Genomic DNA, 19,995 nt, shown 5'->3' with positions numbered 1-19,995 from the left:
TGGTTCATAGAACCAAGAGCTATATTTTTTTCTGCCTCATAAGCCAGGTCAGGATTGTAAGTCATTCCTGAATTGACCATTATTTTCCATGGAAGTGTCAGTCTTTCAACTTTCCGGCGGGGATTAGTATGCTCATATCGAGACTTAGCAGCTCTGCCTACCTCAGGATTATCTAGCTGGTACCTGGCAACTGCAGATCTGTTCACTAAAGGATTACGAATTGCATATGTCTTTGCCGCGTTTTTAAGTTGTTTTTTTCTTATATTGCTAGTGTATCTGGCACGGCGTTTTCTACCCTTCTTCAAGGATAAAGAGAAAGGTGATTGCTGTAATATGGAATCTCTCTGAGGGATCAATATTTCTGACTCATTAGGCAGGTATACATCAAAATGGCCCCTAGAGAGATTTTGCGTAAAACGCATCCTCAACACAGGGTAACCTTCAATACCAAAACGCTCATAGAGCTGATAATTGCGGTAAACTTCAAAAACGTAGTTGAACAATTGCCCAGCGGCCACCAATTCACATAAACCACCATAAGTATATAATTGAGACATGTCAGCAAAATACTCAGCGGAACTCATATAGTTGTTCCCATTGTTGTCGTGAGACATGACAGAAAACTCCGTCCAATTTTTTTGTTACGTGGCTCACAATAAGCTTGCGTATTTCTCTGGCCATTTGCTCAGTTCGGTACATAAGATAGGAGAGCGAATTAAATAAACAGCACCATCTCCTGTAATAGGTACAACGATGTGAGATACCATTTCCCCATTCACGTTTAAAAACTCGATGACAACGGTGGCTGATCGGTCAATGGTGGGGGGTGAGTAAGGCCGACGGAGTTGTAGGCAGCACGTATTCACCATTTCGCGTTATCTTTGTACTTTGACCGTCTACCGCCCGTACTTATTGTGTGTTGCAATCGCGAGTCGCCGATAACTTTGGCTATATGTATATAGATTAATTACACTGTGTATACACTTTACAGTGTATCAATACACTGAACAGCGATTAACAATTTGAAAAAAAATACATATATATATAGCTATATAAAATGTATACAAACTTTAAAAAAATAACTAAATGTAAATGTATCAACACATAAATCAGGTTGTTATAGCAACTATTTATAAACAAAAAACAAAAAAGGAACCTCTGTACAAAATTTTAATTAGCTGTAATAATAAAGTGATAAATGTGTTAACACATAAATCAAGTTGTTATAGCAACCATTTATAAACAAAAATTAAAAACAAAATTTCCATCGTAAATCTCAAAATCCCCGTTTTAGCAACCCTTTAAAATGCGAATTTTGAAAAATCCTTTCTTATTGCGCCTATACGTTGCTTAAGGAACCTCTGTACAAAATTTGAAGTCCCTATACCCAGCGGTTTGGTCTGGGCGTTGATGAGTGAATCGGGGCGGTCTCTTATATGTATATAGATTATTCATTAATCTTATTCTTCCATCAGGTGATATTATTAAAGGTCGACCTCTTAGACGAATAATTTCAGATTTTACGTGAGTCTGTGATATAGCTGCAGAAATAAGTATTAAATCTGTACGTTGATAGTTGCTGAATTCAAAATCAATGATAATTATTTTATTCTTTGGTTTTTGACTGTAATTAAACAACATCAATTAATAGTATCATAGTATTATTTTTATCTATGTTACTAAAATATATTTTAATAAAAATAAAATACTGATTTCATAATTTTTTATTTTATTGATTTATTTTTTTTATTTATGCGTAATATGATTTTATTTGATATTAAATATTTCATTATTCATCTGATTTTTATTTCATTGAAATTTTGTAAAATATTAAAACATATTTTTTTATAATCAATAATATAAATATTTTGTAGACACATAACTTATTATTTTTTTAAAAATATATAAAAAAATAAATACGATTATATCTTTTATATTTATTCACTAAAACTAGTAGATTCACCAGCAGCTTAGTTAATCTATAATGATATAAACAATATTCAAATAAAATAATAATTTTCAACTTTGATTTTATATTATATATTTTTTAATCTGATCGTGTTTTACTATGCCATACTTTAATAAGTCATATTTATTAACTTTTATTGTATATATATATTAAATATTGATTTGAATTCAACCAATTTTATTTTTTTATATTTATTCATTTTATTTATATTTTCATATTATACGTATGTATTAATTTATATTTTAAATATTTCATTATTCATCTGATTTTTATTTCACTGAAATCTTGTAAATTATTAAAACATATTTATTTATAATTAATTATATTTGTATTTTATCTTACTTATTGTTTTGCTGCATAGTTTGATGAAAACCTCGGTACATGTTGTTGCGTTGAATAAGTAGGTTTTAGTTTATCAATTAAAAATGAATTAAGAACTAAACTGTTTCTTCAAATTAATATTGTATTTAATTTAGATTAATTATTAATAAAACTTAACTAATATCAAAAACCTTGCTTGATGATAGTGTTGTAATAAAGTCGGTGACTTACACAAGTACTGAAAGGCTGAGGATAATAGACTATAACCTACTCAAGAGCACTTTGTAAATGACTATAAGTCTATAAATATTGAATGATTATGAACCAGATTTATAGTCTGATCTAATGGTGTGATATGTGATCACGCTATATTAAACTTTGACTACAGTTATTTTTTTATAGAATAGGTAAAACTATGATCACGCCATATTACAACGCTACCACAGTTATTTTATAGATTAGGTAAAACTATGATCACACCATATGATACCACAACCTTACAAATCTGTATATAAGTGATCAGTCGATAACAAACCAAGTAACACAATTTGATCAGGTAAATGTTTTTTAAACAATCTGTTATATTAAAAATTAAACTTATACTGATTATCATTTTTATTTAAGGTATATTTAATATATATATAAAATAATATGTCGTACTATACTAATGTATCTGCAGGCGAAAGCTCTTCAAATGATGATGTAAGTACCTATACCTATTTGTTTATGTATGTGTGTGTATGATATTAATATATTATTATTAAATAATAGAATGAAAGTAGTATGCTATCAACACTATCATCTTCTTTAAAACCGGTAAAATGCAGAATAAAAAAAGAAAAATGATACTGAACCAAAAGTTAAAATGTCTAAGGCTGGAAAGGTAATAATTTGTATTGTATTATTTTTTTAAATATTACACACACACACACACACACCACACATTCATTTTTAATATAAATATATATGAATGTATAGCAGCGAACAGAATCAATAGAGACGTACAAGGATGCCTTAGCTAGTGTAATTTCGAAAGGAAATATTGAAGATAACATTTCTAATTCAATAACATTGACGGAAGGAAATTACAAGTATACGATTCGGTGTCCAGTAGCGCCAAAATGCGATGACTACTACGTCATTCAACATTATAAAACTAGTGTTATAAAGGACATTCCGTCACTTGAAAGGTAAAAACCATAATAAAAAAAACCAATGATTAAATGATGAACTATAGTTAAACAACAGCGATACAATCATTTATTGATCACCAGATTATTTTTTTATTTGACCGTTACCTATTATTATTCAACACAAATAAATTATTAAATTCTAATTAAAATAATAAGATTGAGGATTTTATCGTTGATATTTAACTATAACATGATTAAATAATAAAACATATTACGAATATTATTAAATAATGATTTTTTATAATAGATGGAAACATTCTGAAGCTAGTGTGAAGTTGTATACTAGCAATAACTTTCCTGCTGATAACGAAATATCGATCAAAATAAATGAACTTATTCGCACAATTTTAAATCGATGTTCATCGGATCCAAAACGGAAGATTGTGAAAAACAGTAAAAAATAAAAATGCAAATATATTATTATGTAAAAATTTTTTATTGGTAGTATAAATTATGACATTTAATAAAATTATTAAAATTGATAAAATTAATTAATCTTATTCTTTTACTATAATATTGAAATCAATTCTTAGAGTAATTATAACAATTATAATGGTATAAAGTTCAATACAAATTTTATTTTAAATCGTCATTAAATCATATAATATCATATCTGATAGTGAATTATTGTGGAATTGAAGTATTTCATATATAAAACAAGAATCATCTTTCTGTATACAACACATGCTAAAGTCAAAATTTTGAATATACTGATTAGTAAAATCATTTCGCTGACAAGATGATGGTAGAATATTGATGTCTGCTCTAATTAATGAATATACGGTATCAAAAGTTGACTGATATGAAACCAACTTTTTCTGCTTTTCTACAATATGTGAATCGATACATTGTTGTAATCAGTGGCGCCGAAGTCAGTTTTTAGAGGTATTGCAAAGCATACCTGCAAAGCAAGACTCACCCACCTACCCCCCAGTAGGTTGAGTGATTGCCCTCAATTTTTTTCCACCTATCAGATCTATAATTTTAATAACTACAAGTAATAATTAAATTTAATGATTATCAGCAAGGCCGTGTAAGGCGAACAGTGGAGTACATAAACCGGTGACATGGTGGGCTGTAGCCCCACCCTACCCTCAAAATTATTACAGTCATTACTAACATTTTTTTTCTATGTATATATAATATAAATATAATCAAAAAGATTCAACGGACAACCGCTATTGAACAAAAGTAGTATAAATATGGGGCGTCTGGCTCCATTTTTCAGCGGAGATGAAAAAAGTTTGAGGGGGTATGGTCCCCTTGCAGTGTAAGAAATTCCCGCTGTAAAATGGAGTCAGACGCCCCATGGTTTTTCTGAAAAAAAAAAATCTAGGTAAGTAATTCTCCCTTCCACACGTTATTTGATTTGATTTCACATGCATTTCAATTTTTTTAATATAATCAGTTTAGTATATAACTATACATGCACAACTAATATACTTAGTTTATACAATAATATGCGTTGAAACGATCATATCTGTGTAAATAGCATCTGTGTTTCACGTTTATTTAAGTTATTACATTTATTTCTATTCGTGTTAATTTAAAACATTTAGTTTGTTACTAACGGTTGAACAATTAAGTCGTGTTATATTTTTTTATTATTTCTCTGATAAATTAGCTTATTGATTTGTTTTTTTTAAGTATTTATCTTGATATACATCTTAATTAAGTCTAGTTATATTTTTTTATTATTTCTCTGGTAAATTAGCTTATTGATTTGTTTTTTTTAAGTATTTATCTTGATATACATCTTAATTAAGTCTTGTTATATATTTTTTTATTATTTCTCTGGTAAATTAGCTTATTGATTTGTTTTTTAAAAGTATTTATCTTAAGCTTTATTGTAACCATGAATTTACAGAAATTTTCCAACGATTTTCTATCTTTAGTTTATTTAGTACGAAATAATTCATATCCAGTACATTCAGATTATACCACATTTATGTCAAGATTAAAAACATATAACTCATATCCATCTACTTCATGTCAAAATAAATATTCGTTAGCTGAATCTGGTTTAAAATATACCGGTGTAGGTGATATAGTTGAATGTTTTTTCTGTGGACTTGTCTTACAAAAATGGTCAAACGATGATATACCATGGGTCGAACACGCAAAATGGAATCCTAAATGTATATTTGTATTACTATGTAAAGGAAATGAATTTATAGAAAATGTAAAAAACGAATAAGTAAAAGCTAGCCATGTTTGTGATTGTAAGTCTAAATCAAATGATATTACTTGTTAGTTTACTTTGATGTTTCTTATTACTTTTATAATTTATTTGTATTTCAAAATAAATATTGAATTAATCAACTTAAATGTGTTAATATTTGATTTTATACCTCGTGAACTTGTTGTCAAGTAAGATAACGCGTCTAATTATAATTAAATATATTAGATTTAAAAAAAATGCAGTTTCGGGTTCGACAGATCAGGTAAGTAATTCTCCCTTCCACACGTTATTTGATTTGATTTCACGTTCACTTCAATTTTTTTTAATGTGATCAGTTTAGTATATAACCATACATGTACAAGTAATACACTTAGTTTATAAATATGTGTTGTAACGATCATATATGTGTAAATAACATCTGTGTTTTACGTTTATTTCATTTATTACATTTATTTCTATTCGTTTTTAAAAATTATCATCAGAAATCGTCTATATCAAAAAGATCACGTCGTCATACAATATGAATCCATCAATTGTTGTCGCAAAATCAATATTCAGTATTAGACCTTTTAACAAGAAAAGTGTAACGGTTGGATTTTTGGTTAATAAAACGATTTCTGTTATTGTAATACTAGAATGTAATGTTACTAAAAAATTGTTAACCTTCGATTTACTTCAGTGGTGTACACTAATGTGTGATAGCAATTATAGTTCAATAACTAATAATCTACATACTAATTGTAAACGTGTGAAAATAACTGATAACATATATTATTCAGTCAATTTAAATCAGTTAACTATTAAATTGCATTTAATGATCATTTTATTACCTTATCATATACTGATTTACATCGTTTAAAACAATTACAACAATGTATCGATTCACATATTGTAGAAAAGCAGAAAAAGTTGGTTTCATATCAGTCAACTTTTGATACCGTATATTCATTAATTAGAGCAGACATCAATATTCTACCATCATCTTGTCAGCGAAATGATTTTACTAATCAGTATATTCAAAATTTTGACTTTAGCATGTGTTGTATACAGAAAGATGATTCTTGTTTTATATATGAAATACTTCAATTCCACAATAATTCACTATCAGATATGATATTATATGATTTAATGACGATTTAAAATAAAATTTGTATTGAACTTTATACCATTATAATTGTTATAATTACTCTAAGAATTGATTTCAATATTATAGTAAAAGAATAAGATTAATTAATTTTATCAATTTTAATAATTTTATTAAATGTCATAATTTATACTACCAATAAAAAATTTTTACATAATAATATATTTGCATTTTTATTTTTTACTGTTTTTCACAATCTTCCGTTTTGGATCCGATGAACATCGATTTAAAATTGTGCGAATAAGTTCATTTATTTTGATCGATATTTCGTTATCAGCAGGAAAGTTATTGCTAGTATACAACTTCACACTAGCTTCAGAATGTTTCCATCTATTATAAAAAATCATTATTTAATAATATTCGTAATATGTTTTATTATTTAATCATGTTATAGTTAAATATCAACGATAAAATCCTCAATCTTATTATTTTAATTAGAATTTAATAATTTATTTGTGTTGAATAATAATAGGTAACGGTCAAATTAAAAAAATAATCTGGTGATCAATAAATGATTGTATCGCTGTTGTTTAACTATAGTTCATCATTTAATCATTGGTTTTTTTTATTATGGTTTTTACCTTTCAAGTGACGGAATGTCCTTTATAACACTAGTTTTATAATGTTGAATGACGTAGTAGTCATCGCATTTTGGCGCTACTGGACACCGAATCGTATACTTGTAATTTCCTTCCGTCAATGTTATTGAGTTAGAAATGTTATCTTCAATATTTCCTTTCGAAATTACACTAGCTAAGGCATCCTTGTACGTCTCTATTGATTCTGTTCGCTGCTATACATTCATATATATTTATATTAAAAATGAATGTGTGGTGTGTGTGTGTGTGTGTGTAATATTTAAAAAAATAATACAATACAAATTATTACCTTTCCAGCCTTAGACATTTTAACTTTTGGTTCAGTATCATTTTTTCTTTTTTTATTCTGCATTTTTACCGGTTTTAAAGAAGATGATAGTGTTGATAGCATACTACTTTCATTCTATTATTTAATAATAATATATTAATATCATACACACACATACATAAACAAATAGGTATAGGTACTTACATCATCATTTGAAGAGCTTTCGCCTGCAGATACATTAGTATAGTACGACATATTATTTTATATATATATTAAATATACCTTAAATAAATGATAATCAGTATAAGTTTAATTTTTAATATAACAGATTGTTTAAAAAACATTTACCTGATCAAATTGTGTTACTTGGTTTGTTATCGACTTGTAGCAAACGGATATATTACGGTATGAAACGACGAAACATAAAATTTATAGACAATGTTGAGATTTAACACTAACTATAATCAATATCTACTGATCACTTATATACAGATTTGTAAGGTTGTGGTATCATATGGTGTGATCATAGTTTTACCTAATCTATATATACAAATATATATACAAATATATATATACAATAAAAGTTAATAAATATGACTTATTAAAGTATGGCATAGTAAAACACGATCAGATTAAAAAATATATGATATAAAATCAAAGTTAAAAATTATTATTTTATTTGAATATTGTTTATATCATTATAGATTAATTAAGCTGCTAGTGAATCGGTTAGTCTTAGTGAACAAATAAAAAAGATATGATCATATTTATTTATATATTTTTTTAAAAATAATAAGTTATGTGTCTATAAAATATTTATATTATTGATTATAAATAAATATGTTTTATAATTTACAAAATTTCAGTGAAATAAAAATCAGATGAATAATGAAATATTTAATATCAAATAAATTCATATTACGCATAAATAAAAAAAATAAATCATAAAATATATAAAGTACATTCAATAATCTAAATTTTATATAAAATAAAAAATTATGAAATCAGTATTTTATTTTATTAAAATATATTTTAGTAATATAGATAAAAATAATACTATGATACTATTAATTGATGTTGTTTAATTACAGGCAAAAACCAAAAAATAAAATAATTATAATTGATTTTGAATTCAGCAACTATCAACGTACAGATTTAATACTTATTTCTGCAGCTATATCACAGACTCACGTAAAATCTGAAATTATTCGTCTACGAGGTCGACCTCTAATAATATCACCTGATGGAAGAATAAGATTAATGAATAATTATTCATATATAAAAACTAGAGATTTGCTACTAAAAATTTTTGAAAAGAACCAGATCAGCTTCAAGTTATATTAAACGAATTACATTTAGCTATGAAATCAAAAACGTCGAACCTAACTACAAGCTTTTTAAAAAACTATCTTGATTTTAATAACCAAAATGCAATTATTTTACTATGGAATGGTAATTCAGATAAAAACATTTTACAAAGATTAGGTTTTAATACAAATATAATGTTGAATATGACTGCATACGATACTGATAATAATAGAGTATTTTATTTAAAATTAATTAATTTTAAAAGTAATGAAATTATATTAAACCATAAATTAGGTTATATATTAAAAATGGTAGATTTTTATCGTTGAAGGAAACTCATGATTCAATTGTAATCAAAACCATGATATAACTTATATACACGACGCAGTTAGTGATGTAAAATTAACGAAATGTATTTTCAACTATTTATGTATAAAAACAATTATCAGTTTATATTAAGTAAAATAATAAAATAATATAAGTTCTTACAAAATACTAATAGTTCGCAATTAGTAACACGGTAATATTGAAAAATTAACCTCATCCGTTAAAAATAATTACAATCGATTTTGATTTTAACAAATATAATGATCTATGTTTTGATGGTTTTTTTTCTATCTGAACATCGACATTTGTAATATCTAATTTATCTTTCTGCTCAATCAAGTTCATTTTTTCGTATAAATACTCATGAATTTTTACTTTATAATCAGTTATAAATGGTTTTTTTTTATTGTAAATCTCTGTTAACGTTGTTATTGAAAATTCTAAGATGTTATTTTTGCTCATGTCCTTTAAAATTTAAAATTTTATCCATTCGAAAAAAAAAAAATTTTACAGTATGAAGAATTTTTGGAATTATTTTTCTAGTATAATGGGTACTCTAATATATAAAAAAAAAATATTATGTGTGCAACAACAAAAAAAAATTTTCTTTGAAGTAAAATTGAGTATACTTACCCCTGTTGATGTTCTCGATATCGCTCTGAACGATGTTGCTGTCGAGATTGACCGCGTTCTGGATTCAGGGAACTTCCTCTGCTTTCCGTCAAATGCTTCAATAATGTCGTTGAATTTGACTGTGTTAGAAGAAGAAAACGTTCTTCCTAGCTTGTTGTCGAAAATCAACTTCGAAAAAACTTCTCAAATCCGTACAGTCAATCGTATACACAAATATATACGCGCAGACTTGGTTTCGTAAAATAACGAAAATAAAATGTTCGTATGTTCAGACAATTGTACACAAAAAAATGTAAAAACACACACACACACACACAATTTAAACTTCGGTAGGTAACGAGCCTTAGTTGGGCGCCACTTTGTCGTATACGCCGATCAAATCGTACATATAGACATAAACCACAACAGAATTCAATATTACACTTTAGAGAATCTAAGCCCTAAGCAGTGGCCGAGTCACACGACCACTCACTCTCTGGTCTCTCTTTATTCATAAAATCATAACCCTATATATATATATCCATATCTTAACCTACTTACACATATTTATTGCTTACATGCTAAAAGTTATTACAATTATTGTTCTTATACCTATGTTAATTATTGTTTAAAATAGTGTCTATTTAAAAATGTTTACGTAGTGTATGTTTATAGTTAATACTTCCTATGTTCTAATTTTTATATTATTACAATATGCCGTGACTACGAATTTACAGTATTGCTTAATACAACAGTCTATAAATTGAGAAGTATTCTCTGATTACTGACTGCGGACCACATATAACGTCATCAAAAATTATAATGGAATTTTTTTTAGTTAAGTTTGGTTTTATAACTTTATCAGCACTTGTAAAAATGAAAAAATTAGCACCTTTTATATCATCTATTATTTTTTTTAACAAAACATATTTTTCTTGATTTGAGGTTTTAGAGTATAGATAAATATTTTCAAATCTTAACCCGTTTTCATGGGTAATTAAATTATACATTATATTAGTTTTTCTTGAACCACTAGGACCAACTAATATAGCACGTATGGTATCAGGTAATAATGATCTATGTTTTGATGGTTTTTTTTCTATCTGAACATCGACATTTGTAATATCTAATTTATCTTTCTGCTCAATCAAGTTCATTTTTTCGTATAAATACTCATGAATTTTTACTTTATAATCAGTTATAAATGATACCTTCAACTCATAAGTGTAAATCAGGTAAGATTGGTAAAGGATTTGTAAACTCACTTATAAATAGTCATCCGTTTGAAGCTCGTATTTCAAACTATTAGTATTGTTGACATGGTGCAAAATTAAAAAAAGTGACTAGATTGTGGTGATAAAGGAATAAACCCGTTGGATACTGCATGATACGATCACGATATTTTGCATGCAACTAGAAAACATTTAGAAGATAGACATAAAGTGTTAGAACTTCAGGCTTGGGAAAGATTTAAAGCAAAAGATACACCTAGAAAAGAGAAAATCGTTGCGTACACCGTAATAAACGCAATGAAAGCTAAAAGAAAAATAGGAATGGGTTGTAAACGTAAACGGAAACGTACTACAAAAATAAAAATAAATGGTATACTGTTGGCGAAAAAAAAATAACGTTAAAAAAAAAAAAATGTTGGTAAAAGGTTGATTTTAACACCAGGTCAGTCAGGTGGTGCAATTCCCTTAATACTTATTTTTGCAGGATTATCAGCACTTGGTAGTTTAATGTCTGGAAGTGCCAGTGTGTATAATGCAATACAAAATTCAAAAAGAAAGAAAGGTAATGGATTATATTTAAATAATAATGGATCAAGGAAAAAAAACTGATGAATACGCTACCTAACAGACCACTAACTTCTAGAGATATTATAAAATACGTTACAAAGTTTAATATCAGTCATTTCCGCGGAGTATTTTCACGTGATAACTTACCTAAAAAACCTCTCGCAATCGAATGTGATATATTAAACTTAGACTTATCTTCAGGTAATGGAAGTCATTGGGTAGCGTTTTATAAAATTAAAGATAAGGTTGAATATTTTGATAGCTTCGGTGATTTACCTCCACCGATTGAACTACAAAACTATTTTAAAGGAAACAAAATTAAATATAACTACACAAATTATCAAGATTTTAATTCATTTAATTGTGGACATTTATGTCTTAATTTTTTACAATGCAAGAATCAGTTACTTTAAGTTTATCTGGTAATACAACCACATTATCTGTACATTATTGTCCACCAATTGATGTATACGATGACTCGGAAATTGCTTTGTTAAATTTGCAAACATATAATACATTTGCAAACATAAACGAAACTAATAACAACTTCGAAATATATTTAGAAAACCCCGATCGTTTACTAAATAATAATAAATTTCCAATCTGTTATATCACACTGAAAAAGGGGTGTTACGATATTAAGGATATTAAAAATCAAATTTTGATAAAGATTACTTTGGAATAAAATCGACAGAGAAAATAACTTTTGATATCGGGATTGATCAAATAGATTTTAGAACAACCATATTCAGTAATGGTATAATACGTTTTAACGTAAAGAACAGTATAGGACCTTTATTGGGGTTTGAAAAAAAAAGTTATGAACCACACAATATGCACATTGAGGGTCATCGATCACAGAAAGTGACAAATTTAATCAGTGTTTACTCAATAAAAGTAATGTGTAATATAGCTCAAGGTTCATTCAACAACCACATGTCAAGTCATTCAATTTATGAGTTTTCCCCTAGTGAGAACATAGGGTCTAAGCTGATTCAAACACCAAATAACCTAATATATTACAAATTAAATAAAACAAATATCGATTCAATAACTATACAATTAGTTGATCAAGATCATAATCCGATAAACAATTTAGGTGAGAAATTAATAATCAATCTACATATTAAACGTTACGGATCTTAATATGGGATTAAAATTTAATATAAGCACATTACATAAAATAAATCTTGTTAGTCAAAAGACTAAAGCGGTACCGGTAACATCGAATAAAGTAAACAAAATAACAACGAAAAATATAACAATTTTAAAGGCTTTAGGTTATAAATTAAAGCAGAATGCCTGAAAGTGATATTGTAGATATAAGTTCGCCGTTTGAAACCGATTCTAAAATTACGAAAATCGAATATCATTCATATACACCGTATACAACTTCATTTAATAATAACGATGAAATACGTATATCAATTCAACAAACAGATGTTTATCCATATCTGAATGAAAGCTTTATATATTTAGAAGGTCAAGTATCAGATGCTGGAAAAGTAAAACTTACTAATAACGGTTTTTCCTATCTCTTTGATCAAATACGACTTGAAATCAATGGAATAGAAGTAGATAGAACACGTGTACTTGGTATTACCAGTTCGTTAAAAGGTTATCTATCAGGTACACCTGATAATTATAATTGTTATGAAAATGCTGGTTGGATTTTTAAAAATAGTTCAAACCCAGCAAATAATAATGGAGAATTTAGTGCATGCATTCCGTTGAAATATTGGTTAGGTCTATTTGAAGACTTTAAAAAGATATTAGTTAATTCTAGATTAGAACTAATATTAACTCGATGTCATAACGATTTAAACGCTCTAAAGGTAATAACCAGTGCAAGTACAAATTCTGGAAAAGTTGATTTGAATAAAATAGTTTGGAAGGTTCCACATATTACTGTTGATGATGAAGAAAGGTTAAAATTATTAAAACTTATTGAAAAAGAAAAAAGTTTGTTTATCCCGCTCAGATCTTTTGAAACTTTTGAATATCCTGAACTCGGAACCACAAAAAAAGTAGTGTGGAACTTGAAGACAGCATCAAAATTAGAAAAACCACAATTTATCATAATTGGATTACAAAAAGGACGTAAAAATTCGTTAGAAAAAGATTGTAGTATATTTGATCACTGTAATATAACAAACGTTAAAGTATTTCTTAACTCAATAGCTTATCCATATGATAATTTGAATTTAGATTTTACGAAAAATAATTTCACCTTATTATATGATATGTATACATCGTTTCAAGAATCGTACTATGAAAAAAATATACGAAACCCCTTATTAAGTCCCTCTACTTTTCTATCGAACGCACCAATTGTAGTTATCGATACTTCAAAACAGAACGATTCGGCTACAGCATCATCAGTAGATGTGCAATTGGAAATTGAAGCATCGGAATCTCTTACAGGTGTAACTGCTTATTGCTTATTAATTCATGATCGCATTGTTGAATATGTACCTTTTACTAGAGAAATAAGAAAACTAGTGTGAATAATATTAAAAAACTGATTTATTTAAAATACTTAATGTTAAATACTTTTAATTAATTTAAAATAAATAAACAAAATGATAATAAAAAAAATGATTTTATTTATTTCAGAAATTTAAACGAAAATGATTCGTTTAACTAATAACTAATCATGTTTTATTTTCAGTAAAAGTAATAGGGAGATTTTTTATACTGAAAGAAGGACATTCCGCTTTAAACATTTTTTGTGTCCCTATAAAAATGGAGCCAAACGCCTCATGGTTTCCCTGAAACAACGTGGGGCGACTGACTCCATTTAACAGTGGGAATTCTTACACTGCAAGGGGACAATACCTCCTCAAACTTTTTTCATCTCCGCTGAAAAATGGAGCCAGACGCCCCATATTTATACTAAGAAATGGTTAGAAAAACCATGGGGCGTCTGGCTCCATTTTACAGCGGGAATTTCTTACACTGCAAGGGGACCATACCCCCTCAAACTTTTTTCATCTCCTCTGAAAAATGGAGCCAGACGCCCCATATTTATACTACTAACAAAACTCCATATAATGTAACTTACTATAAAAAAAATAGTTACCACCTGCTACTAAATACTCTGTTCCTATATTATATTAATAATACATACATATTTCATAATACACTATATGGGTATAAAAGTTATAAATTATAATACAAATTCAAAAAATTGTTTAAATTTCTTACAAAATTCTCAACTCATTTAAAAAAATTAAAATTATAATTAGCTTTAATAAAAAAATGTAGAGTTTATTATTAGTATTGTAATTGTTTTAACAGTCTGTCGCTTTTTTTGGAAAATAATCAATGACGTTTTCTCTGTTGATGTGTAAATCTGGCTCACATGTAATCATCATGAGATTCTGCAGTCGATTTTCATTCATAGTAGTTCTTAATTTAGTTTTTATACTGCAATACCTGGATATAGGGATCGGCGCCACTGGTCTGTAATAAGTACATGCTTTTGGTATAATTAACATGAATAGAGTATAGTATCAATGATGATTTAAGTATATAACATAAACTAAGATTAAAAAAAAAAACAGCCACAATGTACTTACAACATTCAGGGTTGATTAGGATCTAATTTACACGAGCAAAAAATATGTTTGATAACTAATTAAAATTGGTTTTAATTATTTAGTTGCACTTTCAATAATGTCCTACTAATTTCATGAGGAACATTTGGGTCCTATGAAAATAAAACAGTATAACTTAAATTGATAGCTGTGAAATTATATATTGTTTATCTTTAAATTTTTTTATAATACAATAACTTAGATTTTTAACTTGTAGTTTTCTAGATAAAATAACTAACTTGGTTAGAATTCAAAACTTCTTCGTCTTCAATAATATTTGTCTTGTTTGGATGTTTGGAATTCATTTATCTTATGAAAATATGTTACTTAATGTTAAAATTATATTTGAAAAACATTTATAAACAACAATCAATCCTAAATTATTACCTAGTTGCTAGTACTTAGTGTCTTAGTGTAAAACGCAAAAGAAGAATTTAGAATACGATTATACAAAAACTAAAAATAAACTCCTAAATTCCTAATGCTATTCATAATCAGGGTAATGACAGGGCTTGGCGGTTAAATCACTAAAATAGTAAAATCTATCTTACTTTCCGGACATTTAATAATGACATACAACGCTCCCAGTGTTATTAATATTTGAAGAATTGTTTACTCGGACAATAATTTTTTGACAGAAGTGATATGTTCCTATTTGTATATTTTTTATTTTCCTAATACGTCCATAAATCCAAATGATAATTGTCCCAATAAAATGTTTATCTAATTATAATTGTCCCAATAACCAATTCTCAAAATATTGAAAGAACTGTTTATTGGGACAATAATTTTTTGGGAGACTTCAACACTCCCATTATCACGATATAATATTATAGCACAGCGAAGTAAAATTAAACATTTTTTTTTTTAGGTCCTTTACATTAATTAAAGGTATAGAAAACTTACAAGATACATTTATCGATTTATTGACTGGAATCAAATTTTTATTTTTATCGTCAAATAACTGCCAGTTTCTATTTCCTCTTTTGGCATATCATTATGTCCTATTGAATTTCTTAGAATAATTGTACCTATTAATTCATGGTGTACCATAATACAGTAGTTTAGATTGCTGAACATTTGTGATGCCGATCCGTCGATTTATTTATATTAATATTATAAGCAGATTATCTACAAAACTTTTTTTGAACGTGAATATTTTAAATTATAATCAACAAATATTGCCCTGACAAAAACCCTTCATTACATTATTTTTATCTTGGTACTTGTTATTAGTATGATAATTTTTATTATTACTAAAGTATTATATACAATTATGCATCTAATAATAACCACATTATGAAGAATAATTTTAGGCACCGTTTATTTATAGTTTATTATCAGCATTATCTTATTTCAATAATTCAATCATATGTACGATTTCTTGTATTGATATTAAAACAAATCTTTTCCGAATAATATTTTGTTTTTAGTGACGTTTTGATTGTCATCATTAACGTTTGTTGTTTGAAGTGATTTTACTTTAATTATATTTTGATCTTTTAATAACAAATTGTGATCGATCGCGAACTTACTGCGAACAAGGGTGGAAGAAAACCAGCCATTCCACCATCAGTAACTATAAATGCAATTTTACTTTTTAAAGACAGAATTATAGTTACAGATGACGTCGATAAAACTAGAAGCACAGAAAATAATAATGGTTGTTTGTTATTTACTTATTAATAACTATAATGTATAACAGTAAAAAACAAAATCGTTAGTTTGGTTTAATATGTACGACTGTACGTATGTAAGTAGGTACTTATAATGTAGTAGGTAATACTTTTTTATTATGAACACACAGCACACTTATAACACATATAATGTACAATCAATTATTTTTTGATATTATATTTTAAGGTTAGAAGTTGAACTGTAGGTACCAAGTACAATTTAACATGTTACATTAAAATTAAATATAATTATTACATACATACCTATTTTACTTTGCCGATGACAAAATAGCAATGCACGGAGTTTTAGCTATGAAACAAGACATGTTTCTTCACGCAGCGTATCATATGTAAGATGATGGATTAAACTATTATGAATTTAGGTATACATTTTGTTAATAGAATAATAAATATAGCGAAATAGAAATTAAGTTTACCATAGGTACACTCATACACAATATCTTGATTGCTGGTTTATTTTAATGTATACTAAAATTTACTAAATGACAACAATTTGTCATAGTTAATATTGATTCTTAGTCCTTACATATCAAAATTGTACATATTTCAAATATCTTCACATTTATGAACATTAAGTTATAAAAATGGATAGTTTTTCAAAAATAATGAATTTGCTTTTAAATTTAGTTTACCATATACAATATCTTGATAGCTCATTTAGGTATTTTAATATACTCTGAATATATTATGATAATTTTTTACTGATACAATTGGACATATTTAAAATACTTACTAATTGTGTTTGATATCATGATTAGAACTTTGATGTTATTATAATTAAATTAAAATCTCTAACTAAATATTTACAATAATATAAAATTTACATTTTGTAATTTTGTGTGTACCTACATATGCAACTACTTATTTATTATGAATATTATATTATGTAAATATTGTGTAAATATTGAATGACTTCCTTGTGATTGGCCTTGCATTCCATGTTACAAATGATCTACATACAGACTTATCGGTTGTTTTTTATCCGATAACATTGATATTGAAGCAATTGGTATAATTGTTCAAAAAATTAAAAATGTATAATACAATTAATAATTTTTACATTTTTAAATAAATTCAGCCAAAATTGTGTTGTTCTAGTGAACATATTAAATATGTGTTTGCTCATATTTTTACGGGGCGCATATAACACGGTAAATTATTGCTGAGGAACAATAATATACAGGAAAAATATTTTTATCCTATTAAAGCATTGTTGGGGAAAATATTAAATATGTTAAATTTAATTAAATTAAATTAAATCACTTTATTTCCACAACGTAACAATAAAAAAAAAAAATAACACAATGTAGCAATTCAGAACAACTCAACAGTGGCAACTGAGGCAACGACACCTCGGACGCCACCGTACAACTGGCTTCTGTCCCTCCAACAGTCCAGTGCACAGTCACATCCCTCAGTGTCGCCACCCTCATGCTTACATAATATTTATAAGATAACACCCGACCACTCCTGACCCATATTCGTCCTCGAACTAGGCCCTTGTGGTTATAGGTTAATACAATATAACATAATTAACAGATTCTTAGCATAACGTATATAACTTTGCAATTGAATATTAGCATAATTAACAAATTCTAGTATAACATATTTAAATTTTGCAATTGAATATTTAGCATAATTAACAAATTCTAGTATAACATATTTGAATTTTAACAGTCTTTCATTAGTTTACACAACATAGTTTAACAAAATTTTCATAATATAATTTCAACATAGTATCACATGAGTTGATATAATATAGTAACATTAATACATTTGATAGCCCTGGAACCGTTTTGGCATCCTAACCTCCCTCTGGGGCCTGCCTTTGACCTCCTTGTCAGCTTTGTTGTCTCCCACCATATCCTCTCTTCCTTCGAGTGCTATTTTCCAAGACTTCAGCTGGCTTACATGTGCTGTGGTCGTGAAATGTCTCCTAGCTCCTTCTTCCAGCTGGGCAACTCGATAGGCATCCCCTGGTAACACCTCAGTTACTACCAATGGTCCTTTATACTTCTCTTGTAGTTTCGTAGACTCTCCCGTGTGGACTGGTGCTCTGCTTAGGACCACTACTTCTCCAACAGTATACCTGGTGTGGTCATGTCTGTGTTTGTCAAATCTGGACTTCGTTTGCTCTTTTTCCTTTTCCATGGCCTCACGTACCTCTGCCCTCAGCACTTCTGGACACGTCCAATTTTCTGAAGTGGTGGACAGTTCTCTAAGGTTACCCAAATCATAACGTGGCCTATAACCATGCAGTAGTTCGAACGGAGTTTTCCTGGTGGTCTTGCTCTCTGAATTGTTTATCTGCCTTTGTACTATAGGCAGCAGGTCGCTCCACTCCTCAGGGTTTTCGACTTGTGTCCGTAGCATTGACGTAACCACATCGTTAACTCTCTCGCACTACCCGTTGGCTTGTGGTCTTCTGGTTGAAGTCAGCCCATGCATTATGCCATTGTCCTCCCAGTACTCAGTGAAGACTCTTGACGTGAAACAGGTCCCTCTATCTGTAATCAGTCTCCTTGGCAGCCCATATTGTGACACAAAACTTTGCACCTTCGCCAGCGTACACAACGCACTTGTGTTCTCAGCTGCGAATAAACACACAAACTTAGTGAAATTGTCCACCAAAACTAACACATACTTGTTCCCTCGGTGGCAGGTCACAAAAGGACCTATGTGATCAGCGTGTACAATTTCAAAGGGTCTTCGCCCTATAGACATTGGATGCAACAACCGGGACGTCTTCCTCGTGGTGTTTTCATCATTAAGCATTCCAAGCACATGTGAATGTGTTGTCTTACGTACCGACGTAATCCTGGGAACCAATAATCTTGCAACACATGGCTCACAGTCTTATCCACGGACTGATGACCGTTTAAGTCATGTGCGCTCACCAATATACTTTTCCTCATGCTCCGTGGCATTCGAAATAGCAATTTGTCTTTATAGCACCTATACAATAGACCATTTCTTA

General features: G+C 28.2%; 2 protein-coding genes across 3 annotated transcripts; one reads left to right on the top strand and one right to left on the bottom strand.

Moving 5' to 3' along the window:
• The first annotated feature begins 3,155 nt into the window (after positions 1–3,155).
• On the top strand, positions 3,156–3,929 carry LOC126553429 (uncharacterized). The gene is made up of 3 exons (XM_050208595.1): positions 3,156–3,173; positions 3,269–3,480; positions 3,731–3,929. The coding sequence occupies exons 1-3, from the start codon at positions 3,156–3,158 to the stop codon at positions 3,885–3,887; spliced, it is 387 nt and encodes a 128-aa protein (XP_050064552.1). The 3' UTR covers positions 3,888–3,929.
• Positions 3,930–6,940: 3,011 nt separating this feature from the next.
• On the bottom strand, positions 6,941–7,946 carry LOC126553433 (uncharacterized). Of its 2 annotated transcripts, none has more exons than XM_050208599.1 (4): positions 7,881–7,946; positions 7,698–7,811; positions 7,391–7,599; positions 6,941–7,139 (listed from the first exon to the last, which is right to left on the bottom strand). In XM_050208599.1, the coding sequence occupies exons 1-4, from the start codon at positions 7,929–7,931 to the stop codon at positions 6,983–6,985; spliced, it is 531 nt and encodes a 176-aa protein (XP_050064556.1). In that variant the 5' UTR covers positions 7,932–7,946; the 3' UTR covers positions 6,941–6,982. The 2 variants fall into 2 exon arrangements, with proteins under 2 accessions (XP_050064556.1, XP_050064555.1); XM_050208598.1 differs by having other exon boundaries at positions 6,946–7,139; positions 7,391–7,602.
• Positions 7,947–19,995: the final 12,049 nt, after the last annotated feature.

Source organism: Aphis gossypii, unplaced genomic scaffold, assembly GCF_020184175.1.
Source record: "Aphis gossypii isolate Hap1 unplaced genomic scaffold, ASM2018417v2 Contig00246, whole genome shotgun sequence".
Classification (NCBI taxonomy): Eukaryota; Metazoa; Arthropoda; class Insecta; order Hemiptera; family Aphididae; genus Aphis; species Aphis gossypii.
Note: the sequence above shows the minus strand (reverse complement) of the source record. Positions and strands in the feature narration are given on the sequence as shown.